At 45.2% G+C, this 22,155-nt stretch overlaps 1 protein-coding gene across 1 annotated transcript in view; it reads right to left on the bottom strand.

The window, feature by feature from the left end:
- Positions 1-1,426: 1,426 nt before the first annotated feature.
- The window catches only part of RPIA (ribose 5-phosphate isomerase A), a 32,772-nt gene continuing 12,043 nt past the window's right edge, over positions 1,427-22,155 (bottom strand). Inside the window, exons 4-9 of the mRNA XM_074950176.1 lie at positions 18,095-18,154; positions 17,016-17,080; positions 16,199-16,267; positions 15,324-15,465; positions 9,557-9,656; positions 1,427-2,385 (exon numbers count right to left, since the gene is read on the bottom strand). Coding sequence (XP_074806277.1) covers positions 2,288-2,385; positions 9,557-9,656; positions 15,324-15,465; positions 16,199-16,267; positions 17,016-17,080; positions 18,095-18,154 — 534 coding nt within the window. The 3' untranslated portion in view covers positions 1,427-2,287. The remainder of the gene's footprint in view (positions 2,386-9,556; positions 9,657-15,323; positions 15,466-16,198; positions 16,268-17,015; positions 17,081-18,094; positions 18,155-22,155) is intronic.

The raw sequence follows: 22,155 nt of genomic DNA, 5'->3' as shown, positions 1-22,155 counted from the left end.
ATTACTACAGCACAGAGACGGTAAACACAAGAAACACTGAATACAGCCAGTTACCTGACCACAGCAAGGGGAGTCAGAGTTATGTCTGTAACATTGTCTCCTTAATCCAGTAGGCCTGCTGGTAATGAGATATGCGGTATCATGGCTTATTCCACACCCAGACAGTAACCGTGCACACAGGGTCAGGCGGAGGACATCCTCAGTTGTAATGTGCTATATAATTATAATAAAGTGTTATTACACTTGCTTCCACCACCTGCTCCCCTCCCTCCCCACACATAAAAAGAAAACATCCAGATATTATAATAAATGTGAGGGTGAACAAGCACATGATGCCTGCTACTGCATCCTCCCACTGGACTCATTGATCAAGCTCACGGTGAAATACGAGGGCCCAATGATTTATTTTGGTGACATGGCCATTTGTTTTAGGGAAATCAAAATATGCAGAAAACAGGAATTGTCCCTCCCTGCCCAAAAAAACGCCTCTTTTTGGAAAGCACAGTGTGCAACAAGACAGAATCCTGTTTGGGATTTAAATTAGTTTTGCTTTATTGTTCATTCTACTATGATGTTATAGAAAATAAAGGGATGAAGAGTCTGAAAATTTCACTCGATCAATCTGAAACAACGTCTCTCTGGCTCCATGTTGCTAGTCTAGGCTGCTGTGATAGTATCTTACAAACTGTTTCTTACCACAATGTTCCATCATAATCACTCTATTGGAAATGCTCTATCGCAGGCCATCTTGGTATAAAACTATGGGGCAGTTTTAGACCTGACAGGACACGTCTGCAGGGAGAAGGAGGTTTCAGATAACCAAAATAACCTTTTTTGCAAAAAGGGAATAACATCTTACTCACACGTGCCGTTTTTAGACACAGATGCAAATTCTCACTCAGTTTCATAGAATTTGCATGCAAGTGCTGCAGTTTAACAGGTGTTGTTCAGACACTTGGGTGACAGCAAAACAAAATATTTTGATAAGATCAAAGAGGAAATCAAATGTGAACTGGTGCATTCAGTGTGGGTGAAATTCACCCTTGTACAGAGAGCCGGCACAAAGCCTAAGCCCCATTTAAATCCCACATAAGGCCTTAAGCTACCCAAATCGGGGCAGATCCTCGGCAAGTGGAAAGAGTCATAGCTCTAGTGAAGATGATTTACACCAACTGAGGTTCTGTCCCATCAGGTATTAAATATTTCATCGTAAAAGAGAATCAGAACAGTCAAAAACCTGGCATTACAGCTCTTTATTTCAGTGCCCATAACATACAAAGTGATGACTCACGTTTTTGACACTGTAACATGCAAAGCACCTATAGGAGGAATAGGATACTTCAGATGATTGCCTTGTCCTCTTGCTACATTTGTATCCAGTCCAGGCAGGAAGACTCAATATTCCTTTGCTTTCCGATCTATCCTCCCATGAATCAACCCAGCTGTGAGGTGTGATAAATTGTCTTCATTCCTAACCGAATGATTTGCCGCTAAGGTACTAGACATTGTTGAAAGCTTCTCCAATACACTTCTGTAAACTTGATCCAGGCCCCAATTCTGCTCTTGTTTACAAGGATGTCAATCTGGAGTAACTTCACTTATTGAAATTAACCTTGATGGGAGTTACTGTGGATTGACACTGGTTTAACAGAGCAGCGTTTGGCCCAAAGGATGAAATTCACTCCTGTGCAAAGGGCCAGAAAAAGCCCATGCAACACTTCTGTCCTGACCCTCTGCACAGTGGGTAAATTTTACCCATGCAGAATAACTAGGCATTCTGTACTATTAAAAACCATGATGTAAAAAAACCAAAGGGGAGAAAATACAGAACCAAAAGGTTCCAATAAGGCATCAGCAGGTCCCAACTGGATATGCCCTGGTTTTACATGCTGCATCTTTAATTTTTCCTCCCAGCAAACTAAATAAAAATAATACATTGTGATCACCTTTCTCCCCCCAACAAGACGCTGTCAGAGCAACCAGAGGGTTCAAGTTCTGTAAGATGTGTCCTTTTTTGGTAAATGCTTCTTATAAAACAAAATAAAAATGTTAAAAGCAACTTCTATTCAAGTGACTTTTTTTTTAAAAAAATGACACGCGTTCCTGAACAATAAAAAATAGAGAATATAGTTTTTAAAAAAGACATTCAGTAGCACGTCAGCGGATCCCGAAAGACCTTCTGCCCCAACCTCTGCGACTGACCAGCCGCTCGTTAAGGCAATGTGTCAGGTTGGCACCATTACGACCGCTGTTTGGAAGGCAGGGAGCATCGTGTGGCTGGACTGTGTCAGAGGGCCAGTTTCTCACGGGCGCTGACAGAACCATCTTCCATGCCAAAGTAAACCACGTCGGCCATGTTGATGAAGAGACCTGTCTCCACCACTCCTGGGAAGAGAACATTCACACACAGGTTAGGGCTCAAACCATCTCTTATCTGCCAGGCTTACCCCGGCTGCTCTAATCCTCTAGAATTAGGGACTGTATTACTGATCAGGCATTCAGGCCAGACGCTCAGAAGGTATTTAGGCATCTAACTCCAATTGATTTCAAAAGGACTTAGGCATCTAAATACATTTGAGGACCTGGGCTTCAAAGTCCACTATGGCTTTACAAAATCAGTCTCTGTCCTGACAAGCTTATGACATTTATGCTTCCGGACATAAGCCAACCTAGGATTTGATGGGGGGGAAGAAAGGGTTAAGAAAAGTTTCCCTATAGGCAGATTATCCCAGAATTCCCCACTACAGGATTTCTTATACCACCCGCTGGAGCAGCGGTACTGGCCACTGTTAAGGAGGGACGCTGGACTAGATAGACCATTGAGCTGATCTGGAATGATCGTTCTTATGGGTATGAAGAGAACACAGAGTGAAGTGCTTGCTAACACCCTGACTTTGCAACCAGCTCAATGCAAGAGGACATCTGCACCCATGGAGAGCCCCGCTAAAGCCAGTGGGTCTCCGTGCAGGAATCCAGCTCTGTGGCCTTCAGAAGGATTGGGGGGGCTAAGCAAGTAGCCCCACAGCAGTCAGTAAGCACCATGGCCGGAAGCAAGCATTGCACAAACACACACCAAGCTTACACATAACAGCAGGAGTGAGATATACAAGGGAAGGGAGGACAAGCGTGGCAGCAGTACTATCAGTGGGAGCTTTGGATGAGAATGCACGTCTTGATGGCTCTGTTTCTTTTCCTCTTCTACCTTACAAGCGACCACCCTCTTTGCAGCGGGGCACGTTTCAGAACAGAAAATAAAGGACTCACTGTCACAACAGAGACAAATGGCACAGGGTTTTCACGAGCTGCACGTGAAACCGGCAGGTCCCTGCTGTGCAACTCTAGAAAGTGACACATGGCAACTTTCACCAGTTAATTTAGATTCATTTTACTAGCATGGCTGCCTGGGGCTCAAGGCTGATATCAACTGGCTGCTGGAAGCCAGCACAGAAAAATATATTCAGACACAGTGGAATGGTGAACGTCAAGACACCGGGTGGCATCCTATCCCCGCTGGACTCAATGAGAGTTTTGCCAGGGACGTCAAGGGGCGCAGGATTTCACCCATTATTTTTAACTGTAATAAAACAATACAGTTGATCCATGTACAGCAAGTTACAGGGAGCAGATACAGGGGTATAATTCACTTCCAGATCTTTCATGCTGACTGCGCTGACACTGCCCCTGCCACCTGGTGCTTTCCAGTCCAAAATCCAATCCTACGAGATTCCCCGGCGGCGAAACTAAGGGTGCCCTGCACCTCGCAGGATCAGAACAGAACGATTCCAGTACCCTGGATGAGAAGGGGAGGCTCGCGGAGCAGGGCAGGGCTTTTCATTAAGGTGGGGTAAGATCCACCTATGGCTTAGCTTTAAGGAGGTGGCTCCCCCGTTTTGCCAGGGAGTTCTAGGTGCAGGGGAACATCGGAAGAGGCAGGAAGGTGAGAGTGAGACAAGACTACAAAGGGAAGTGGGGGGGGGACAGAAATATAAGGTGGCAGAGTAGTGCAGGGCACTGAAGCAAGGACAACAGTCTTATGCTTAAGGCAGAAGAGGAGAAGCCAATGGAGATATTCTTGGAGGCCGGGAGATGGAGGAAGGACATCACACAAAGTCCAAGCAGTACAGGGAGGCTATTTAAGCTGCAGTGGTTTGGGCAGACTGCAGGGCTGGGTCAGATGTTACAATGTGGAGCTCCTCCACGCAAAGCTGGGCTAGGAACCAGATTAGCAAAAAGCCACTTTGGTACGACAGGCGTAATCACAAGGAGATGAAGGATTAGGCCCTCAGACTGTGATTCCTGCAAACACTCAGAGGGGCCAGGTTTCCTCATCGCTTTCTGCTCCAGGCCTCACAGCAGAGGCAGGTTTTTGCACTAGCAGGTGGCCCCTGATGCTTTCATAATCCAGTGCTAGCCTGGGTCTCACACCATCTATGGAGCAGCAAATGGCCAAACTCACCTGGAATATACTGGAATTGGAAAAGGTTCAGAAAAGGACAACAAAAGTGATTAGGGGTATGGAACAGCTTCCATATGCGGCGAGATTAATAAGATTGGCACTTTTAAGCTTGGAAAAAAGACAACTAAAGGGGGGATATGATAGAGGTCTACAAAATCATGACTCGTGTGGAGAAAGTAAATAAGGAAGTGTTTACTGCTTCTCAGAAACACAAGAACTAGGGGCCACCAAATGAAATTAATAGGCAGCAGATTTAAAACAAACAAAAGGAAGTATTTCTTCACACAACACATAGTCAACCTGTGGATTGCCAGAGGATGTTGTGAAGGCCAAGACCATAACAAGGTTCAAAAAAGAACTAGATAAATTCATGGAGGATAGGTCCATCAATGGCTATTAGCCAGGATGGGCAGGGATGGTGTCCCTAGCCTCTGTTTGCCAGAAGCTGGGAATGGGAGACAGGGAATTGTTCATGATCACTGTTCATTCCCTCTGGGGCACCTGGCATTAGCCACTGTCAGAAGACAGAATACTGGGCTAGATGGACCTTTGGTCTGACCCAGTATGGCCGTTCTTATGCCCCAGAGCCAATTACTTCAGGAGGAAGGGGCGCCTGGGGTTTTCCCCACAAGGCTGCCACAACAAGGTGTGAGACTCTTAGGAGGGGTGAGATCAGATCATTTATAATGGTTCAGAGCACGAAAAATAAACCAGTGAGTGGCCCCTTTACAGAGATCCCCCCCTCCCTCAACAGAACTGCTACTGAGTCCACCAGCAGCAACCAAGGATTCTTACCACCACCACCTCTGATGTAGATATGTCCATAGGCCCTGAGTCAGCAAAGTACGTAAGCACTAGCCTCACTTTTAGCGTGAGTAAGATCACTGACGGCAACAGGACTGCTCGTACCCTTAAAGTTAGAGCCATGCTAAGTACCCTGCTGAATCAGGGCTTTAGGGAGGAAATCACAATAGAGAAAATTGTGCAGAGTGGTACACAGGGTTTAAACTATATGACCAAGATTTAATAGGCAAGTTACTGGGCACAATACAGGAGGAGCTAGATGAAATTCCCTGGCCTGTGGTATGCAAGAAATCAGACTAGATGATTTAATGGTCTCTTCTGGCACTAAATATGGAAAAGTATCTGAAAAAAAAATCACCTGGCGACCAGTTGCATTATGCAGCAAAATAGCGAAAGCTGTATTTGTTACAACAGGCCTCCAGACTCCTGTTCCCGAACGACACTGCTGTGCTCATCCCGACATGAAATGAAATGAGCGGCATGTATTTAAATGGTCTCTGAACAGAGTCATGTTCACTTGCGGCACTGGAAGTCAGATGCATTCGGCTGGAGAAGTGTTAACACTGACACCGTGACCAAATGCCAGTAATCCACAATAGAAATTCCCCTGTAGCGCCCTTTTCATCTCCTGCCTTACATTGTTTAACAGCACCCAGCAATGCTATGTACAACAGCTGACACACCTTCCTCTAGAGCGGGCTCCATTCAGTGGCCTGTGGAAGTGATGCCGTAATTTGTACACCATTTAATTTTGCTTTGGGAAGAAAAAGGGTTACGAAATGCAAGACACCATGATTTTGTTGCCATTAAGGGTTTCAACAGCAAACATCAATTAGGATCCGAGTAACCTCATACCTCTTCCAGAATACCCCATTTCATTACCACACGCTTCCTGGGTAAGGCCCCAAGGCTACAATACAGGGCCAGCAGGCAGGTTGTTACACTGGCCCATGCACAACACACTGCAAGACTGTGGACACTGTTTAACGTGGAGAAAACACCCATATGATGAAGAATTGCACCCAAGCGTACTTAGTATTTTCTTTTAAATAAAATATAAACTCTGCTGAGAGGTTTTAATCCGTAAGGGCCGGTTTTTTGGCCAACCTGATGCTCAGTTGTCCTTACTCCTGTGCAGAGCTGCCAACTTTGCTCTGAGACTTTTAGGAATGTTTATGGAAAAAATCAGTGACGTTGCTTGGATCATCAGCAAATGCCAAAGGTGTGAAGCCAAATACAGACAGGGGCTTGGGGATAGCACCTTGACCACTTGGGCTGCATTTTAGATGCGCTTCTGCACATGTGAGAGTAAACAGGACCTCTCCCTCCACCCCCCAGTCTATGGCAAAGGGAGAGGCCTGGATGCCCTGCACCACCCCTCATTGCACCCTTGATCCCACCCCCGAAGAGGGAGAAGGGAAGGTCTGGACCAAGGAAAGTTGCCCTCCTATGCCGCTTAGGGCTCTTAGTTACCTTGGCCAGTTCTGGGCCTGAACCTTCTTCCCAAGATGATCTTCCTCCTCTGTCACGCTCCTGCTCTCTTCCTCTGTTGTGTCCTCCTGCCCCTCTGGATTCTCCTCTCCCCAAGACTGCGCAGTGATGGTGTGACAGGAGATAAGCCGCAGTGATGGTCAGTGGGGCTTGGGGCACTGCTGGATTCACCGCCCAAGACACAGGCTGTGTGTTATGCTCTAACTGCCCCGGGCAGACCCTGCTGGAGCGCACTCGTTACTCAGCGCGCATTAGCGTTGTCCAGCAGGGCCCACCTGGGGCAGCAAGAGCAAGGGGGCAGCAAGAGCAAGAGCAGCCTGTGGCTTGGGCAGTGAACCCAGCAGACCCCAACCCCTTCAACATGGCTCGCCTCCTATCAGAGCCTCACTGCGCAGTTTGCGTATGTGCCACAAGGTGGTGAAGAGCTCCCCCAGCCACGGCGGCACTGTTCACTGTGCTCCTCGGACCTCAGTGGTGGTGAGTGACCCGTATGCACGCGCGCACACACGAAATTGGGGATTGGTCCTGCTTTGAGCAGGGGGTTGGACTAGATGATCTCCTGAGGTCACTTCCAACCCTGATATTCTATTCTATGAAATACGTGCGTACTTGCAAAATTAGTTGATTTAAGCCTGAATTACGAATTTTGTAATTACATGTAAAACCGGGAAGATTATGGAAAATTAGGGAGGGCTAGCATCTCTGCACAGCACGTTTCCTCACAAATATGACACACATAAAGAGTAGGGCTGCAGAATCGAGTTTAAATTACTTGTGTACCATCTCAGACAAAGTTTGTTCTGAAAAGATGAATGAAACAATGCTGCCACCTGGTGGATGATCTCAGAACTACAGAGATCACCTTTTTTTTTTTTTTAAATAAGGTGTAATTTAAGTCAGAGGTAAAAGCAGGCGACCTTCTTACTGGGAGTTGAAATATACAAGTTTTCTGTTTTATTTTATTTGACCAACAAAAGCTCATCTGACTAACCCCTTTTTGAGCTATACAAAGGTTAAAAAAAAAAAAAAAATTCTCTTCCCAAAATTAAATCACTGCCCGAAGCTCTGTGGCCATGTCTGCACTGTAGATGGGAAGTGGAATTCCCAGCTCATGCAGATGTGCAGGGGCTAGCTTTGATCGAGCTAGCGCACTAAGGCCTGGTCTACACCGGGGCAGGGAATCAATCTGAGTTACGCAACTCTGGCTATGTGAATAACGTAGCTGAAGTCGACGTACTTAGACCAATTCACCGCAGCATCTTCACTGCGGTGAGTCGACTGCTGCCGCTCCCCAGTGGACTCCGCCAGGGCCTCTCGTGGCAGTGGAGTACAGGAGTCGACGGGAGAGCGCTTGAGGGTCGATTTATCGCGTCTCGACTAGACGCGATAAATCCACCCCCGCTGGACCGACCGCTGCCTGCCGATCCAGCGGGTAGAACAGACATACGCTAAGAGAAGGACTGTGGCTCCGGCAGCACAGCGGCGACTCAGATGAGATGCCGGAGTGTGTACCTATGATCTTAGATGGGATCGTACCCTGGCAGCTAGCCCATACCGCCACGGCCACAGGGCCACGTTTCCCAAACTAGCGTGTGTATGTCTACCAGACCTGGCAATCACACTCCCCAGCTGCTATGCAGACGTACCCTACACATGACAGCCCCACTTGTAACTTCTTGGCCACTGTAAACCTTTATAAAAATAAGGGTGAGATTTTTTTTTAAAAGCACCTAAAAGTGATCGGGTCTACATAGATTTTGTATCTGTATAACTGTGTCGGTTGGGATGAGATTCTTTTACCAATAGTTTTACCAGTGCAGCCCCCAGCATGGAGACTCTTACACTGGCACAGCTTATTCCCTTCTGCATGGGAATAGCTACGCTGGTACAAGCACCTTTACACTGGTATGAACTGCTTCTACCCTAGGGGGATTGGACCACTGGAACGACCCTGGCGAAGTTAGAGCCCTACTGCATGCATGCAGAGAAGCCCACTTAGGGGCACAAGTCACCCCATCTCTCAATGGGGCTTCGATGCTTTTGAAAAATCCCACCCCCAGAGTCCATCAACGCTGCGATGAGGAGCTCCTACCTGAAGCAGCACAAAGAGCACTTGAAAAAGATTACGATCTAGTTCTCCTAATGAAGTCACAGTGGTGTAAAGTCAATGGCATCGATGGACACTAATGTAATTGACATCTGACCACTCAAAATACTCAAGCATTTGCTAACTTTAAGCATGCGAGTAGCACCATGGTATTTCCATGCTTAAAATTTAGATAAGGGTTTATGTATCTCACTGAATTAGGATCTTAGGACTCATCTGGACTAGAAAGTTTTGCTGTTTTAACTATATTGGGATAGTTAAAGTGACAAAATCCCATCCAGGTTATACACAGTTTTACACCAGGATACGTACGCTTATGCCAGGATAACTTATTCCAGTTCAGGAAGCAAATTATACCATCCCTAACCAAAAGAGTTATACCAGTATAACTTCATGGACTCATAGATTCGAAGGCTGGAAGGGACCATTGTAGTCATCTCGTCTGACCTCCTGCATTACACTTGCCAAAGAACTTCCCCAAAGTAATTCCTAGAACAGATCTTTAAAAAAACAAACGAACGAACAAACAAAAATAAACACCCAATCTTGATTTCAAAATTGTCAGTGATGGAGAGTCCACCGTGACCCTTGGTAAATTGTTCCAATGGTTCATTACTTTCACTGTTAACCCCTGATGCCTTATTTCCAATGTAGACCAGACCTCAGGAACTCAGGGATTTTTTAATCTGAGAGATTACCTGGTATCATTTTTATAGCTGTGTTCACTTCGTTCCACTTGTGGACCTTGTCAAACTTCCAGTCCAATATGAAATTCCCATTGTCTGTCACCACAGGACCCTATGCAAAAAGATGAGTTGTTAACTACCTTGTAAGGATTCTTTTTTTTTTAAACTCAGGCACAAAATTGGCTGCCCACAGAGCTCTCCACTAGAAATAAATGTCTCAAACAGAACATATGAAATAAAGAAATTTGCTGTTATTCAACTGTGTCACTGCCCCACTCATTGTTTTGCACCAGGTGGGGAGGATGACAACAACAAAACACACACACAGAGCTATCCAGTTTATATCAAAGCATGTGGGTCTGTGGACTATGGAAAGCACCTAAACACCTTGGTGAATGTGGGACTAAAAACGTATGTACTTGTGAGATGAACCTGCTCCCACTGCAGTCAATGGCAAAATTCCTACTGGCTTCAGCAGTGCAAGAATAAACTGCTACTACACACACGGCATTTAGTTATATTCTACACAGAGGCTGGAAGACACAGCCCTTAATTAACCAATTTAAGCATGATAAGGGGACGCTTTTCATAGAGTAACCCATTTCGGTACCCTAAAAGAGTCTGTCCTTGGCCGTTAGAAGAGCTTCAATGCAAAACACCCCTACTACTTCTAATACTTATACCAAAAGGTGCTAATGGCGACCATGAGAGGAGTCTTGGAGCCAAGGATAATCCCTTCATTAAGGCCAACGGACATGCCGACTACTTTCTCCGGCCCAACAGAAAGAGCAAATAAGGCCCTTCATGTTGTGAAAACAGCGAGGGGCTGTGGCACTAGACCTCATGACATGTCAGTGCTAACCCTTGTGGAGGGGTTGCCCTGTTTTGCAAACATGGGTGCTAACATCTTGGTTTACAGGAGAAGTGTGATCCTGAGAGGAAGACGATGGACAGGTCTTCTTGGGCACAGAGGTCTTTGGAGCAGCTGACTTGGGCATTCCAAAGGACATCACCTGCTGCTGTGTTCAGGGTAACAGGACTTTATTTACAAGAAATGTCCACAAACAAGATGACTTCAAGAATAGACCTGACTCATCTCACAATTTCTCATCCTAATGGAAACAAGCCTGCAAGGCACCAAATACTGGAGAACAGATCAGGCCAAACAGGAAACAATACATAGAATCATAGAATCATAGTGATATTAAGCACTATATTGCTCTTTTAATCCTCACTCACTACTTCTCACAAAGCACCTGTTAAGTAGGCAAGTATTTTACAGATGAAGAAAGAGAGGACCAAAGAAGATAGGTGATATTCCCAGAGTGGCACAGTTGAGTCAATGGTAGACCCTAGGAGTTTGGCACAGATCAGGGCTTAAATTCAGCTGGAGCCATCCAGAGCAGAGCCAGTAAATATTTTCAAGCCCACAGGAGCCCTGGGGCACCACTGAGGGGCTGAAGCCTCAAGCCCCCCGCAGTGGGACTGAAGCCGCCGCCCCCCTACCCCCCCCACACACAGCCCGACCTGCAGCTGAAGCCCAGAGCCCTGAATGGGGCCGGGGACACTCCAGGAAGCCCTGGCACAGATTAACCAAAATGCCGTATGAACAAAGTACTTTGGAAATTCATCTCTTAGCAGTCTTATGAAAATAGTACTAGCATTGCCAGGGTGCTCCTGTCCACTGGATTTCTATAGATACATCACAGCTGAGAAAGTCAAAGAAGCTGCATATTAGAGCGGAAAGCTGTGCAATCCCTTATGCAAAGAATCCTATGGAACTGAATATTCAAAGTCATTATTCTGAGTTTCCCCATAAGGTAAGTATTAAAAACTAGAGGGGGATTTTTCAAAGTGCTTTGTAGAGAGACGTGTGGAATTAGCACCACAAACATCAAAGGAAAGTCACATGGTGAAACTCTCAGCACGCCACTTGGAAACATTTATTTCTCAATATGTAAAGATTTGTCTGTATGGCAACAGGCAGAGCTGACTGTCATATCCACTGCCAGAAAATCTGGTTTCAACAGAACTCAGCTGGTTGTCTGAAAGAGTGAGATAATAGCTATGTCTCAAGGGTTGATTTTTCAAACAAACAGACGAGGATACAAGTCTTGTGACGTTACTTTACTCTTGGAGAAGATCAGCATGAGGAATTCTGACCAGCAAAGGAGAGCAAAACATTCCAATACAGTCTTAATTTCTTAGCAATAGACTAACTGTGGAGAGTTACTGCATGCCTAATGGTCCTTTCTAGTTTACTGCTTTGGAGAGTGGCTGTGAGGACATCTGCAGTCTATGAAAGGATACAGACAGAGGACATTAAACTTTTTCATCACCATGTTCCCACCGGGGCTGAGAGACCCTGCTTGGCCTGAAGGTGAAGAGAGACACACCAGCCATACCTGACCTTCCTGAACCCTAACCGCTAAGCAATTCCTCATCAGTGCTCTCTGGGATCTTGTCACTCATATACACCATAAGAAGATGGATGCAACTCAAAAGTCACAGAACAATACAAAACCGAGAGCCTAATCCATAGCCTACTCAGCCAGTGGAAGGACTCCTATCGCCTTCATCTGAGACTAGATTAGGCCCTTCAGAGCAATACTACACCCATGAGTAACATTCCTCATGGATGCATTAGCCCCATGATCAAAACCTAGGATCTCCCAGGATTGTGGCCAGGATGATGTTATTAACCTATGGCTGTCAGAGAAAGATTTTTTTACTGTATTTTGGTAACAGCAACCTTCTTCCTAATACACCTAGAATAAAATTTAACTACCACCACATATAATCTCGGTCCTCCCAGCAGAGAGGTAGAGAAGAAGGAGAATACAAGGGTTAGTGCATTAGTCTGGAACTTGGGAGACCTATGTTCAATGCCCTGCTCCATCACAGACTTCCTGTGTGATCCTGGGCCAGGCCTCTCTGTGCCTCAACTCCCCATCTGTACAACGGGGATAAAAGTACTTAAAGAAACAGATTTCTGCAAAGGTAAAAATAGGGACTTACATCTTCAAGATTTTTAAGTACCTCCCTTTCCAGGTGCCCAATTTAGAATGTAAAAACGTAAGGCTGGAAGGCACCTCCAAAGATCATCGAGACCAGCCTCCTGCATGAAGGCAGGACTATGTAACTCTACACTGTTCCGGACAGGTGTTTGCCCAACCTGTTCTTAAAAACATCCCATGATGGGAGCTCCACAACATCCCTTAGAAGCCTGTTCCAGCACTTAACAACCCTCATCGTTAGGAAGTTTTCATACCATCGAACCTAAATCTCCCTTGCTGCAGATTAAGCCCGTTACTTCTTGATACCTTCAGTGGGCATGGAGAACAAATGACCACCAAGCTCTTGATAAGTCTTCACATATATGAAAGGCTGTTATCAGGGTCCCTCCCTCAGTCTTCTTTTCTCAAGACTAAACATACCTAGTTTCTTTAACCTTTCCTCAGAGGTGAGGTTTTATAAACCTTCTACCATCTGTACTGCTCTCCTCTCGACTCTCTCCAATTTGTCCACATCTTTTTTAAAGTGTGGTGCCCAGGACTGGACACAGTACACCAGTTGAGGCCTCACCAGTGTTGAGTAGAGCCAGACAGTTACCTCGTATTACATACAACACTCCTGTTAATACACCCCAGAATATTAGCCTTTTTCCCAACTGCATCATGCTGATTCATATTCAGTTTGTGATCCATTAGAACCCCCAGATCCTCTTCAACAGGGAGGGATAGCTCAGTGATTTGAGCATTGGCCTGCTAAACCCAGGGTTGTGAGTTCAATCCTTGAGGGGGTCATTTATGGATCTGGGGCAAAAATTGGGGATTGGTCCTGCTTTGAGCAGGGGGTTGGACTAGATGACCTCCTGAGGTCCCTTCCAACCCTGATATTCTATGATTCTATGAACAGTGCTACTGCCTAGCCAACTAAACCCCATTTTGTAGTTGTGCTGCCGATTTTTCCTTCCAAAGTGAAGTACTCTGCACTTGGCTTTACTGAATATCATCGTGCTGAATTCAGATCAGTTCTCCACTTTGTCAAGGTCATTTCGAATTCTAATCGTGTCCTCCAAAGTGCTTGCAACTGCTCCTAGCTTGATGTTATCTGCAAATTTTATAACCACATTCTCCACTCCATTAGCCAAGTCATTAATGAAAATATTGAGTAGTACGGGACCCCACTAGATGCCTCTCCATTTGACAGCAAAACATCAATAACTATTTGATTATGGTATTTCAACTAGTTGTGCACCCACCTTACAGAGATTTCATCTAGACCTCATTTCCCTAGTTTGCTTATGAGAATGTCATGTGGGACTGTGTCAAAAGCCTCACTAAAATCAAGATACATCTAGTCTACTGCTTCCTTCCTAACCACTAGGCCAGTAATGCTGTCAAAGAAGGAAATTAGGTTGGTTTTGTATGATTTGTTCTTGACAAATTCATGCTGGCTATTCCTTATTACCCTTTTATCCGCTAAGTGCTTACAAACTGATTGATTAATAATTTGTTCCAGTACCTTTCCAGGTATTGAAATAAAGTTGACTGGTCTGTAATTCCCTGGGACTTCACCCGTCCTCTACACGGTCTTGAAGATAATTGCTAACGATTGCAAAATTGTCTCAGAGGGTTCCTTAATTACACTAGGATGAACTTCATCAGGCGCTGCCTATTTGAGTACATCTAACTTATTTAAATATTCTTTAACCTGTTTTCCCCCCTATTTTGGCTTCCCTATTATTCCTTCTCCCTTTTTGTTGATATTAATTGTGTTAAGTATTTGGTCACCATTAACCTTTTTAGTGAATAATGAAACAAAATGGGTATTAAACACCTCAGTCTTCCTGATGTCATCAGTTATTAGCTCTCCTTCCTCACTAAACAGAGGCTGGACACTTTCCTTCAGCTTTCTCTTGCTCCTAATGTATTTAAATAACATCTTCTTATTGCCTTTTAGGTCTCTTGCTAGATGTAACTCATTTTGTGCCTTAACCTTTCTGATTTTGTCCCTACATACTTGTGCTATTCTTTTGTACTCCTCTGAGCAATTTGTCCATATTTTCACTTTTTATAGGATTCTTTGTTGATTTTCAGGTCTTTAAAGAGCTCCTAATGAAGCCATCTTGGCCTCTTACTAGTCTTCCTACCTTTCCTTCATAGCAGGATAGTTTGCTATTGTGTCTTCAATACTGTCTCTGAGAAACTGTAAGCCCTCTAGAGCTCCTTTTCCCTCTGAGATTTCCTTCCCATGGGACCTCGCCTACCTGTTCTCTAAGTTAGTTCAAGTCTGCTTTTTTGAAGTCCAATGTTCTTATTCTGCTGCTCTCATTCCTTTCTTTCCTTGGAATCCTGAAATCTATCACTTCATGATCACTTTCATCCAAATTGCCTGGAACCTTCAGATTCACAACCCATTCCTCCCTTAGTCAGAATCAAGTCTGAAATGGCTGTGTCCCTTGGTACTTCCACCACTTTCTGAAACAAAATGTTGTCTCCAGAAACATATGGAACATTCATTGTGTTTTTCTGTATTATTTGAAACACTGTAAAGGGGCCTGAGTTTCAGAAGGGAATGCTCAGACAGCAGATGCACAAAGTCACTAGTCACTTTTGAAAATTTAGGCCAAGAGGTTTTTTGTTCTTTTATATATACTCAAAAGCACAAACCATATATTTGCACAGACATTATCCGTCACATTTCTGTTTTGCCACACACCACGTACACCCATCTGGGGGAGCGGCCTTCTTCAGAGACCTTTGATCATACTGACCGCTTTACGAACAGCCATCCTCAGCTCAGCAGCGCCACCAAACTTCCTGGTCAGTGCTCTGATGACTGGGACGTAAGCCATTGGGATGACTTCAATGGGGATTCCTTTCTTCCATTGCTCCCCAAGGTTCTTAGAATTTTTTCTACAGGAAATTGGTTTTAAACAGGATTAATATTAACATTACAGCATCTAAAATATTATAATAAATAATAATAATTATAATTATTATTATTAATACACTCACATATAAAGCCCCAAAGGGCACAACATCCAAGTCCTTTAGGGGGAAATTCAGAGGAGCAGCAGAAAGCCTTGTGCTCCATTGAAATCCTCCTTAAGCCTTTTTTGAGACAGATTCATATGTCTTACAGTCAGATGGGATCATTAGATCATCTAGCTTGACCTCCTGTATAGCACAGGCCACAGGCGTTCATCCAGTTACCACCCAGCCACTTGTGCAGAAAGACTGCAGGTTAATTTTATATTATCCTACAGATGTAAGCAGAGGGGGAAGTTAGCCCAAGAACAGATGATGATGCTCAGTCAAGTTGGAAAGCTGGCAAGGCAGCTGGGCATATCCACTCCCAAAGGCACGGGTCCAGATAAATTCTGAAGCGAGCACTTTCTGCAATTTGGGAACTCTGGGGTTTTGCAAATTAAAAAACAAAAGTCAAATTCAATTAATGAGGTGTCAGTAGAGCTGGGCTTACTTAGACCTGGTTCTGCTCCCATTGACATCAAGGGCCAAGCGCCCACTGACAGCGTTGGAAGCAAAATAATGCGCTCGCTCAGTGAATGAACTCACATATTTAGCTATGGCTGAATTTGGCCCCCTGTCTCCACCTTGTGGGAATGAAGTGCAGTACATATTTTACCTGTAGTCAGCAACGACGACGAAGCATTTTGCATAGCCTGCAACTATCTTTTCCTGTGTCAAGCACCCTCTGTGAAGAAAATTAACAAGTAAACATATTAAACTGGCCTTGTCATGCTGGGTGGGCCCACGGGATGACAGCATCCCTCACATTCTCCCCACTCATTCTGGAGGTTGTTTCACCCCCTCCCCCTTCCCATAAACCTAATGTAAGTTAGTGCTTGTGAAAGGTCCCAGACTGATAGCCATGGTCACTGGGGAGATGGCAATCAGCCAAGCATACTAATAAACAGAGTCTCTGGGGGACTTAGCACAGACACGCATGACACAGAAGACTGCACTCTTTCAACCTCTACAGGTGGTCCAATCAGGCACAGCGTGAGGCACAGTGGTGGACAGGCCAATATTACTATACCTACGGTGTGGATACCCAGGGTTGTCAGCCTGGCACCCTTCGAAGCACTGAATTCACATGGAATCCCCAAAACACAAAGCTGCTCCTGACTGATCTGCGTGAAAGGATTAAGAACTTTAGCAAAGCCACAACCCAAAGCAATCACTGCTTGTATCACTAGATGCCGATGCTGCTCCTACTCCCACCCCCTACTCCATTTTGGATATTGGATTAGAAACTCTTCGGGTCAGGGACTGCCTCTCACTAAGTTTTTAGACAGCACTACACACAGTGGGGCCCTGATTTCAGTTTAGTTACACTACCATAACAGAAACATTTCTAACAACACCAGTAGATTAATCTATTTGTTTAAGCCCGGCTGCAGCACTGCAGCTGTAAGCAGACACAAGAAGGCATTGCTTACCCGCCACCTTTGATAAGGCTGAGGTCAGAATCCACTTCGTCAGCTCCGTCAATGGCGACATCAAGCTGTGGGAAAAGAAAACATGGCTTGGAAACCTTGGGAAACAAAGGTGCTGGTCATGAAAGGCGGCATGAAGCAGGCACCTGCTGTTTGCACAGCTGCACTCAGCCCCACAACTCATGCCTCCGCTAAGAGCTGTCCACGTTTTACTGCACAGAAAAGTATCCTAATGCCAGCAGGAGGTTCGATGCTACATGGAGAGTCTAGTCAACACCAGCCTGAACCCTAAATACTGTTGGAAACAATCACTGATTTCTAGAAGGCTTGATGAGTACATCGAAAACTAGCTCTGGATAGACTCAAGGCCAGATGGCGCAATATAAGCGTCTCCTGAAAACAATTACACAGAGAGCCACAGATAAACAGCAAGCAGCCAGCAAGTCCAGCTATAACCTACCACACCACGTCAAGCTGCTGATCTGGTCTAGTCTTGTTAGACAAGTAGGGACAGTGTGTGAATGGGAAACTCCCAGGGAAAATACAGCCACTACAGGAAGTGGTGGTGGGGGTGACACCAGCAGCTAGCACTGTTCACTCCAGATCAGTGCTGAACTGACATGCAGCGTGGGGCAGGGAGGCTGGGCTGCGAACGGTGCCACTGAACCTTCACCCAGGGAGTGGCTGTTAGCGCCCTGAGTCCTGGCCAAATTCCAACATGCAATGTCTGGCCCTTCTAGTTTACTTCATTTTGTGTTTGTTCAGGATTAGGGAGTGGATTTAGAGCTCATGAAATCGAGGGGTCAAACAAATCGGCCAGAACAAGCTTCCTACAGCTCAGGTACTAGATCTCCACTCTAACCTGCACACCTTCTTTTAGTCCATCCCTGGCTCTCTCCTGAACACACACCCTCAGCCGGGTTGTGGTTCTGCACTGTGAGCAAACTAGGCCTAAAACACAGCAGGCTCATTTCCACCTGTGCCCTAGCTCACAATTCAAACCCGGGTCCCGAGAGCCAAAAGGTGAGGGCGTTATCTTAACACACCTGCCAGAAGCGATTTCATTTCTACAGTTCCCTTACCTCCGGGTGCCTGTCCAGGTCACTGAGGCTTAGACCATTCTGGAGGATCAACTGACGTGCCTACACAATGAAAACAACACAAACATTTTGTTGATAATTAAAAGATTCTCTAAAAGCTGCACAAACAGCTCAAACTCCTTTTGTCGGTGTCCCAACTCCAAAGTCTGACCAAAGAGATGGCTTGAGCTCTCCAGTCTCAGCTTCCAAAGGCATCTTGTCCTGCAGCAGGAGCAGGAGAACCAAGTAACAAGGAGAAGTCTCCTTTGCTAGTTAGAGACTGGCATTCTGTAACAAAGGGTATTACCGCTGCTTTGAATTGCAGTGGCGTGGCTGTATGTTAGGGTTCCTGGTTCCTCCTCCTGCAGGGCACAATCAGTTCCCATTGACTTCAGTGGGAGTTACTTAAATCCTACAAGATTGGGGAAACACTAGGCTCCTGGGTTGTACATTTGTCTGTTTCACAAACTAACCCACTGTGTGACCTTGGACAAGTTGCTTTCTCTCTCTGTGCTCCAGTTCGTCCCCCTCTGTGCAATGGGGGTAGTAATATTCACCCCACAGAAGTGCAGGGAGGTTTAACAGCTGGAAAATGCTTTTTGTTGCTGCATGAAAAATCATTTTTTCTTTTAAAAGAGAAATTGGGGGGTGGGGAGAGAACCAACTTCCCTGACAAAGATTGAGGAAGTCTCCTGATTCTGTCATGCTTTGCAATGATGAGTCTAACCCCCCAACGAAGAGTGGATTTCTATCCCCTGTGCTGGCTAAACTGTATAGATGTTTAGGAGTCTGCTGCATCCCTTTAATTCAAGCAGAAGAGGTTCTTGCTTATAGATCCAAAGGTGTCAGTTTCAACCCCCATCCAGAGAGGTGTTATAGCAAGTTGCATTACCTGAGCCAAATTCATCCCTAATATAACTTTGCTCAAGTCAAAAGCTCCTGGCACACTTTTGAGTATTGTATAAAACAATGACAACACCAGAGATGTATCAGCCCCCCTACTGCTGACATGTCCTACTATTTAATTTTTGTTCTTTTGTACCGAGGCGAAGACACATCTTTAAAGAGCTCCCTGATTTTACTCTCTGTTTACTAAAATCTCTAATATTACAGTGCGGTTTCCCTTTAAACATTCTAGGCCAGATCCTGGGGAAGCGAAAGAGGCAGTGGAGTTCCACTTCAGTCAGTGGAGCTACACCAGCTGAGGACCCGGATCTCTGTATCTGCCACGCATGCAGGTCTCAGGACACGACAGCATTTGGGAGTTACTCGCGCCGATGGGACGGGGAGGCTGGGTTCACGGAGTCATAAGCAAGTGCAGAGTTCTCATGACCAAGAGATAAAGCAGCAGTAACGATATGGCTCCTGCATATACGTCAAGGATTAGAATGAGACGTTCCCTATAGGTACGTGAAGAAGGTTCCCTAAGTGTAGCAAGACAAACATGGAACTGCCCAGCACTTGGAATCTCACTGACATGCAGCCTGCTTTGGCTCTACAACTGTTTTAATTAGGCGGAACTCAGAGCTCTTCTCAGTATTAGATGGAAACCTACAGTTTGTTGCCAAGAAACAGCCCTGTTGCTAGGTTATAACCCCCCGGGTGGCTACCCAGATGATCAGTACGTGCACAACTCAAGAGGAAAGGGACACAGATACACAGGGCCGGTTTCCAATCTCATACACACAGGTTTGGCTCCACTGACTTCAAAGGATTTACACCAGTGGTGGGGTGGGGTGGGTTTGAATAAGGCCCACTGACACGGATTCTCCTCTCCCTTACACTTCATGCAGTTACGTGCACTCGGGGGAAGTGGAAGTAAGATGCTGCCGCACTGATCTGGTGGTGTTTAGTGCTAACTTTGCATAAGGTGCCAGGCAGCTAGGGAAAATCTGTCCCCATGTCTCAAGGTCTCAGATCTCCGGCCTGAACAGGCTCCTCGGTACAAACCTAGTGTCCAGGAACCTGTTGAACATTTTTTATTGTTAATTCTACTGTGTAAATCAAACTCCATTGGGGTGAATGGTCATGATCATTTCATAACAGATCTGAATTTAACTACACACATAGGGCCAAATTCGCTCCAATAACAACTCTCCTGGAGTCAATGGATACACACCAGGCATGAATCCCATCCTGCAGGACTTTCTCCTGGCATTTACCCTTGTAACTCCCCAAAGCAATCTCTTCATCTTGAAGGTACAGGGTAGGGGAAACAGGAGTCAGCTTCTCCCTCCCTACTTCTCTATGCTAGATAACTCCTGTACTAACTCCTTAGCCATCCATAGCCAGGAAGCAGAAAGGAGAGTTTTGTATTAAAATATAATGGCACAACATTTAAAGTAGTGCCTAGAGTCCCCCCATCTGAATTTGGGGCCCCATTACATTAGGCACCGTACATACACACAGAAAGAGACACACTCTGCCCTGAAAAGCTTGTAGTCAAAAGAGACAAAGTGTGGGAGGGGAAACTGAGGCACAATGGGGTGAAGTGACTTGCTCAAGGTCACACAGTAAGTCAGTATCAGAGCTGAGACTAGAACCCATGTCTCCTGGCTCCCAGTCCAGGGCTCTATTGGCTAGACCTCCTTAACATATGCATATTAGCATCCAGGTAACAGTGAAAAAGAAAAGCCTATGATAAAAGACAAGTGAGTTGAACTTAGAATATTGTGCCAAATGGTAGGACTACATTAGTGTAACCAGTTTTCACCTAAGACTAGGAAAAGAAGTATCTGGTCTCAGTGCAACCCACATGGTAAGGCCAGCTACTGCATGCCTTACTGTCCCTTTCCCATTTCCCCCAGGCAGTCGTGTGACACAGCATGCTTTCTCCCATGAGCAGGGTCTGCATTCGATTCAGCTACAACTGTGCAACATGGTTCACATCGGTAAGCAGAAAGCAGTAAGAAAAGTTCAATCACCAATACTGGAATGAACACCGAGAATTACAGCGTGTCTCTCCTACAATTCAGAAAGATCTTGCTCCTTATCAATGAAAGGCCAGTTTTCCCAACTGTAATGTTCCACCTAAAACCACAGCGCAGCCTCTTACAGCCACACTTCACACCGGTGCATTGAAGAAGGCTGAACACATTCATTTTCAATTAATTATCAGCGTGAAGAACTAATATTGTTGAGGTCAAAAGAAATTTACCCATGTTTCTAGTTAGATCATATACAGGTGGGACAAGCGTCAGTGTTACCATTTTAGGGAAATTAAAGAGACAATATCAATTAATAAATAAAGTCACTTCCGTCTGAATTTTTTTTTCAAATATATGGTTGCATATAACACCCTAGATCACTCAAAATGAAAGAGTACAGAAGATATTTTTTTTAAAAAGAAAAAAGTAATTACTTTGTGTATTTGGCAGCATTTTGTGTATAGAGTTTATATTTCACTCTTTCAATTAACATTATTATTAATTATTTATATTACAGTAGCACGATTGTGTCCCCACTCTTGCTAAGCGCTGAATGTGACACTTCTCGGGGCACACATCTTGCAACGATGATGAGTATTGATAAATTCCACGCTTTCAGTAGAGACCTCACATGCTACATTTTATGGATAAATACCATGAAAAGAGTGTATTACGTATAATGAGTTTATCAGATCTGAGACAGGAGTTTCTCATAACAAACAGTGAACCCTTTGCTAGTTGGCACCAGTGGGTCTCTGTGTCACACTGAACGCACACATAGCAAGAGAGTGCCCCTGCCCAAAAGAGCCTGCGATACAGACAAGACAGACAGAGGGTGGGAAGGGAAACAGAGGTGCAGTGACTTGCGCAAGGTCTCAGCGCAGGTCAGTGGCAGAACCAGGAATAGAACTTGAGTCTCCTGACTTCCAGTCCAGTGATCTATCCACTGGGCCACACTGCCTCTGCCAATGGTCTATTGCCCTTCCTGTCTCAAGAACTTGCCTGATGACATCACTCTCGTGTCATGCTCTACAGGGGAAGGGGAAGCACATCGTGGAAGAGAATGTGCCTGTGTATTCCCATTTCATTATTAAGGAAAGGGAGGCACAGAGCAACTAACATGATTTGCCTAATGTC

The sequence above is a fragment of the Natator depressus genome, chromosome 4 (assembly GCF_965152275.1).
Source record: "Natator depressus isolate rNatDep1 chromosome 4, rNatDep2.hap1, whole genome shotgun sequence".
NCBI lineage: Eukaryota > Metazoa > Chordata > Testudines > Cheloniidae > Natator > Natator depressus.
Note: the sequence above shows the minus strand (reverse complement) of the source record. Positions and strands in the feature narration are given on the sequence as shown.